This window comes from Arachis hypogaea, chromosome 10 (genome assembly GCF_003086295.3).
Source record: "Arachis hypogaea cultivar Tifrunner chromosome 10, arahy.Tifrunner.gnm2.J5K5, whole genome shotgun sequence".
In the NCBI taxonomy this organism is placed as follows: Eukaryota; Viridiplantae; Streptophyta; class Magnoliopsida; order Fabales; family Fabaceae; genus Arachis; species Arachis hypogaea.
The window spans coordinates 88,037,434-88,045,062 of record NC_092045.1 but is presented as its reverse complement, the minus strand read 5'-3'; the positions used below and the strand labels follow the sequence as shown (position 1 = coordinate 88,045,062).

Here is a 7,629-nt window from a genome sequence, read left to right as displayed (position 1 = left end):
ACTGCTACGGTTGTAAATCACAATCTACCATAAAAAAATAAATTTAGCCGCCAACAATTTTAATCTTGGAATGTTTTATCCACAATACCAGGGCTAACTAAAATGTCATTTTCGATACCCGTAAATTTCAAGTGGCTTGAATTCAAAAGATATTTCTTTGAATTCAATTCCAAATATTTTTTATTAGAAAACCTGAATAGCTGAAATCCATATATAAGATCCATATGAGACGATACTAATTTATCGCTAATAATTCGTATCCAAAATTGCAACAGAAACACAAGATCCACTTGAGAAAACTTACTGCTATAATTACGTGTTAAAAAATTTTACAATTATGATTCTCCTTCTTTGTAGTCTGAGATAATGGAAAGCTAACTAATTGAATCTAACGAACTTGGGAAATCAAAGAGGTTACAGAAGAAAATAAAAGAAACAAAACTGCAGGAACATGGCTGCAACACGAACACTTCAAACTAATATTAAAGCATGTCCCATAAAGAACCAAGCACAGGCAACCATCTTCTAACTGAAACATATACACTATAACCGACAACAACTTGATCAAGCAGCTGCTCCCCGGCCTGCTCCATCTCTAATATTACGACCACGTCCACGGCCTCTTCCCCTTCCACGACCACGGCCTGCACAACCATAAAAGTAAGTTATAAAATCTTAAATGCTGAAACGAAATGGAACAATAAGCCTTAAGGAAGTTAAAAGGATGACAAGGAAAACAGATTTTGAATTCAAATGAGGAAACGTTTCCTGTTACTTCTGTTGGCAGTGCAATATGTGCCATTAAATTCAAATATAAGAATGTGCACTTACCACGTGGGGCAGGTGGTGGTGCATCATATTCACCATAGTCGTAGTACCCAACTGGCTGGGCACCATAGCCACGTCCTCGTCCCCGGAAACTACGACCCCTTCCACGGCCACGCCCTCTGCCACCATATCCTCGCCCACCATCCCAACCATCACCATATTCCATACCCCCATTGTACATTCCTACATAGAATATACTGTGCTGTTAGCAAGTATGGTATTTCAAAGAAACCTCCTAGAACACAAATTTTTTTTTTATAATTCTTACATCTAAACTACATCTAACTACAGTGAAGTAAATTATATAAAGAACTTGAAATACCTCTGCCCCTACCCCTTCCACGACCTCGACCTCTTCCTCGCATCCTTGGTGAGCCTTCTGTATCAGATAAATTACAGTGAGAAAGGCATGATAGTCATGCAGATTTCCTGAATATTATAGAACTTATTAATTTACCTCCTTCCTCTTCATATTCATTTAGAGGTTTTACTTGATCAGCTGGAAGAGGAATTTGGTACCTGCATGATGAAATTTACTTAGAATCTTGCCAATATTAAACATATCTAAAATCTACTCAATAAATATAAAGCAAAGGCAGAGCACATTTGACCCAGGTATAAATCTTATTAGGATTATGTTTGGATTTAACTTAGATTTAGCAGCATACTGTGATTAACACCCTATGTTGATCCTGTAGTTTTTAAATATAATGGCAATTGGCAAACAAGAAGACCTTACAAACTTATGGCTGCCTTGAATATATAAACAAATAAACTTGGCAAATTATTGTCGACCTAAGTTGCAGTTCTGTCTATCAGTTAATATCAAACAGCGTCACACCAGAAGTTAAAAAGACATTTGATTTATGAGCATAACATGGTTATGATTTACGAAAGAGAGTAATGAAGTCAGTGTTAAGTCAACTAGTGATAGCTTGACTCATAAATAACAAAACCCATACAAAGCATCTATCCACTAAAAGTTCTTACCCTGTCGAGGATGTATCCAATTCTTTCTTTGACAAAGTAATTGTGATCATTGAAACATGACGAGTAGTCTCCAAACTGATCAAAACACAAAGCCAATTGATCACTCCCATGCAAACAGAAATTAAGCATCTGAATTTCGAAGGATAGCATAATAGAAACCAAAATTAAAATAAAAAACACATACGGAAGAAGGCCTTCTTCTAGTGGCTCCCATGTGTCAGTTATATCAGTTGATCCGATTTGTGTGTTCTGATGCAGACCTACAATCCTTCTCTGAACAAGTAAACCGATCACTTACAAAACCCAAAAATAAAAATATGAAGACCAGCATATCTAAGTAAAGATATCTGCCTTCCCACCTTGATCAGCTCAGCAATCATCACAGTCTTATTGATAGCACGTCCCATTGCTTTAAGAACAATTTCCTCAGATCCTTTCTCCTACAGAAAATACAAGTTAAAAAAAATGATACAATATTAGCCTGATTCTAGAAATTCATACTTGCTAAAGACATCCCAAGTACAATAGAAAGGAGAAATCCCAGCATCAGCAGAAAATCAATTTACAATAGTTAGGTAAACCAACTAAGAGTTTATGTAAACAGAGACAAATAGTTCATAGTTCAAAGCAAAGAAGAGAGTAAATGAACAAAAGAAATAAGGGAAGAATTTTACTAATTGTGTCGTCTTTTATTTTTTTTTTCTTTTTTTTTTTTTTTGTCTCCACCCTCAAGTACATCAGTGGCCAACCCCACCTCCGCACAAGAAAATCTGAGACTCATATAAAAGAACCTTTTACGTGATTATAATTTATATTATAATTATAATTATGAGATACTAAAATATCTAGAATTTAGTTTGTTAATTGTACAATGAATTTACTCGTTACTGTAAAATGCTAACACAGTTTATTTTGAATGTTTCCTTAATAGAAAAATACGTTAAATCATTCATCCTAATTAATCTTGTATCTTTCCGATTCACGATCGCAAGTGCTTTATCATCTCAATTGCTTTATTACAAAATCGTTTGGATTCCTGAAATTTAATTGGCCCTCGCACTCTCGCTACAATTGGATTGTAAGGATTGCGTAGTAATGAGAGAATTCAATTAATGAATACCTGAAGGAGAGTGGTGGCGTAGGTGATGTAGTTCCTCATCCTGCCTTGTGTAGTGATGCGTATCTCGTTCTCGTTGATAGGGCTATCTGCCTTGGGCTTCTCCACCCTCTGATACCTATCCATCTGTCAAAAATCAAAACCATAGCAAACATCATTTAACTTTTTATTTTCACCAAAAAGAGGAGCTGGATTGAGAGAAAAGACCTTTGTGTGTGTTGAGAGGGAAGGAGAAAGGGAAGGGGAGATAAGGGAAGGGGAGTATCAAGCTGAAGCGTGTGAAGGTGAGGATTGGAAGGGGGATATGGTTGCTAAGGTGGTGTTTGGCGAGTGCTGAGTGCTGAGTAGCTAAGTGACGCAGTCTCAGGGAGAGGAGAGGCAGGTCGAGTGTTGTGAGATTTCAAGTTAGGGCCCGAAACAGAAGGGGTTATGTGGCTGTTTCTTTCCAGGAGAACTTGGCACATGAGTAGGGCTACTCTGGCCCCGGTCTTATCGCCGATCACACCGCCATCCCCCAACAAACCTTTACATTTCATGGGCCTCTCTCTTTAGTAAGGCCCAATCCTATCTCTCTTTAATTTCACGTTAAGCGAGTAACTTACAAAACTTCTCACTATAATTAATTTTCAATGAAAAAAGGTTTTGTTTATTTTTTAGTGTGTTTAATAAATTTTTAATAGTAAAAATAAAAATATTAAAAAAAATTTTATTTGATAAGATATAATTTATATTTTTTTAAAAGATTTTTTTAAAAAAAAATATTTTTCACATAATAAATCAACAAAAAATATTTTTATCTTATTTTATCCAAACATAATTGATAGATAAAAAAAATTTTATATGAGATATCCAAACATAAAATTACTTTTATTTTTATAAATATTTTTTTAAAAATATCTTTTTCGAAAATGACATCCAAACAAATTCAAATTTATTATAAAATAATTTTAAATTAAAATTATTTTAAAAATCTAAATTTATTAATAGATTAGACCCAAACGAGTCTTATAAGCCTATCTTAATACGTTAAAACATAAACAAATATATAAATATTTTTTATGATTAAAAAATAAAAATTATTAAATATTTAAATTTATTATATTTTATTATAAATATTTTAAATTTTTAAAATATTTAGATATTTTTGTAAACATTAAATTTGATATATTATAGATAAGTAAATTTTTTAAAAAATAATTTTTAAAACTAATATTTAAAAAAATTATTTTGTAAAAAAAAATATCAATCATTTTAATAGTCGTCAAATTAGACCTTAATAATTATATGGGCAAAGTATTTGATGGATTTGTTGGGAAAGAGCTCCATTAAATGATGAAATTATTTAATTTTTTTATCATTTTTTTGTTTTTTTTTTTTAAAGTAGCTCATGAATGATTTTGTATCAAATAAATATATAACTTTTAATTGAGATATCAGAATGTAGTGTGATTTCAAGACGGAAATAAGATAGAATTATGTGTTCTCTTACGAAGATGATGGTGCTATTTTAGAACTCACTTTTAAGTTTTAAGACTATAGCAAATTTTGAGATTTTTATATTAGAATACCTACTATTATTATTTTACTTACTAAATTGGTACATTAAAATATTAATCTATTACATGCAATTGCATTTTGATAATTACATTTTTTGCTTTCATCTATTAATCTATTACTATTTTCCTAGCAATGGCAATATCAGAGGATAATGGAAAAGATTAGTAGCATATGATGATTTTGTTACCATGTACAAAGGGTTTAGAAAAGAAAAAAAAGAATTATTTAGAAAAGTATACTTTTTATTTCTTCATTTTTGTGATTACAAGGTTCTTACCAATATAGACCAAGAGTGCGCTAATGAGTACGCTACTTATGGAATAATATTCTAATAAATTACATTTATTTTTTCTGATCCTCTTTGATATTTTTCTGATTTTGTCCCCTAATTATGATATCTAATACTCTCCCTCAAGGTAAGTAGTGGGATCACCAATACTTAGCTTGATTATAACTTTAACAAGGGCTTGTCTTAAAACTGCTTTAGTAAGAATATCAGGCAACTGATCTTCTAATCTCACAAATGGAAGCTCAATAATGTCATTCTCAATTTTTTTTGATAAAGTGTCAATCCACCTCAACATATTTTGTTCTATCATGTTGTACAGGATTTTCTGAAATGCTGATTGCGGCTTTGTTGTCACATTTCAACTGGCTTGGCAATTGTGGTAGAAATCCAATCTCAATCATCAATTTTCTTATCCACAATACTTCAGATATGCCTTTAACGATCTCTCGAAAGCGCTTGAAAGTGCTACAACTTTCTGCTTCTTACTTTTCCAAATTAACAAGTTGCCTCCAACAAGTGTAAAGTAACCAGCTATTGATCTTCTATGTTTGGGTTGCCTGCCCAATAACCTTCAAATGGTCATTCCTTTTTAATATGATTCCACTTCCTGGAGCCCCTACAAATATCGAACTATCCTCATGACGTTTTCCATACGATCTTTTTGTGGCTTATGCATAAACTGACTTACTATTCGCACAACATAAGCTATGTCAGGCCGAGTATGTGATAAGTAAATTAGTTTTCCAACCAGTCGCTGGTACCTTTTCTGATCTGCTAGGGTAGCACCTTCTACTATCTTCAACTTGTGATTAACTTGCATGGGCGTATCTATTGGTTTGCAATCCACCATTCCTGTTTCTGCCAAAAGGTCCAAAATATACTTTCCTTGAGAGATGAAGATTCCTTTGCTGGATCGTAGAACCTCTATTCCTAAGAAATATGTTAGTCTTCCCAAATCCTTCATTTTGAAGTCTGTAAATAGGTTCCTTTTCAATTTTGCAATTTCTTCAGCATCACTTCCCGTTATGATCATATCATCCACATAGATTATTAGGCAAGTGATTAAATCTCTCCGCTTTTTTAAAAAAAGGGTATGATCAAAGTTGCTTTGCTTGTACCCATACCTTTTCATGGCCACTGTAAATCTTCCAAACCAGGCATGTGGAGATTGTTTAAGCCCATAAAGAGCCTTCTTTAACCAACAAACTTCATGTTTTCTAAATCCTGTTGAGAAACCTGGAGGAGCTTCCATGTACACTTCTTCTTTCAACTCTCCATGCAAGAAAGAATTCTTGATGTCAAATTGATGGAGTGGCCAATCTTCATTTGCTGCTATTGAAAACAACACCCTGATAGTATTAATCTTTACAACCGGTGAAAAAGTTTCAGTGTAGTCAATACCATAGGTCTGTGTATAACCTTTGACCACCAACCTTGTCTTGTATCGTTTAATGGTGCCATCTACCTTGTGTTTAATGGTGAAAATCCATTTGCACCTGACAGGCTTTTTTCCTATCGGTAGGATACACTTCTCCCAAGTTTTGTTCTTCTTTAGAGCTTCCATTTCTGTATTCATGGATTTTTGCCATTCAGCTTTCTCATTGGCTTCTCAGACAGTTCTTGGAATGCCTTCTGTCAAGAGTGTGGTGGAAAAAGTCTTTGCAACATTTGTTATTCCTTCTCTAGCCACCCTTATCGGGTATCGTGAGTTACGGAGAACATGTTCTGGTGAGTTCCATCAGGAGGCATCCCTCTATTTTTTCTTGGAGGAAGAATAAAGGTATTGGGCTCTGGTTCTTCATGTTCCAGTGCTATACTGTTATTGTTAGTGGCCTCATTAAAAATAGGGAGTAAATTACCATATTGGAAATTACTTACCTCTTGTCTGATATTCTCAAAAGGACTCTCACTGGTTGTATGTACCGAGTTATTTTCTACGTTGAGTGAAGTATGCTCGGTGGCTCCATCTACTTACTCTGTTTGAATAGTTTTTGGGCAATAAACGTTATTTAGCCAACTTGGTGGTTCATTATTGTTCTCCTCCTGAATGCCATGTTGGCAGCTGAAATAAAATTTGGATTCTAAAAAATTACAATCCATGGTCACATGAATACGACGAGTGATTGGATTGTAGCACCTATACCCCTTTTGGTGTATATCATACCCAACGAAAATACATTTTTCTGCGCAAGGATCAAGTTTGGTTCTATTGACTTTGGGGATATGGACAAAGACAGAACATCCAAATACTCGAGGTGGTAAGGTTAGAATAGGCGGGATTATAGTCTGAGTAGCCAAGACTTGTAAGGGTATTTTGTGGTGGAGAACTTGGGTAGGTTGGTGATTCAGTAAGTAGCCAGAGGTCGCTATAGCCTCAGGCCAAAAAGTTTTTGGAACTTGTGCATCAAAATGCATGGCTCGAGTAATCTCAAGTAACTTACAATTTTTCCGCTTAGCCACACCATTTTCTTAGGGTGTATTATTTGGGCAGGAAGTTTGATGGATAAGACCATTTTGCATAAAAAAAAATTGCGCATTGATTGGTTTATAAATTCCGCACCATTATTTGAACGAAGTACTTGAATTTTCTTATTGAATTGAGTTTGAATCATTTGGTAGAAAGCAAAGAATTTATCAGGTACTTCAGATTTATGTTTTAAAAAGTATACCTAAGTTATGCGAGAAAAATAGGGGCTAGGCCCCAAATAACACAAAATATTAAAAATTATTATGAGAAATAGGGGCTGGTCTCCACACATCAGAGTGTATGAAAAAATACTGGAATTGACTCCAGTGTTGGTTGGAGGAAAAAAACTCTGTGATTTTTTGCACGAATACAAGTTTTACA

General features: G+C 34.0%; 1 protein-coding gene across 1 annotated transcript; it reads right to left on the bottom strand.

The window, feature by feature from the left end:
- Window positions 1–290: 290 nt before the first annotated feature.
- Window positions 291–3,504, bottom strand: LOC112715864 (uncharacterized). The gene is made up of 9 exons (XM_025767684.3): window positions 3,143–3,504; window positions 2,939–3,061; window positions 2,178–2,258; window positions 2,003–2,091; window positions 1,819–1,893; window positions 1,286–1,347; window positions 1,151–1,207; window positions 832–1,011; window positions 291–644 (listed from the first exon to the last, which is right to left on the bottom strand). The coding sequence occupies exons 2-9, from the start codon at window positions 3,059–3,061 to the stop codon at window positions 565–567; spliced, it is 747 nt and encodes a 248-aa protein (XP_025623469.1). The 5' UTR covers window positions 3,143–3,504; the 3' UTR covers window positions 291–564.
- Window positions 3,505–7,629: the final 4,125 nt, after the last annotated feature.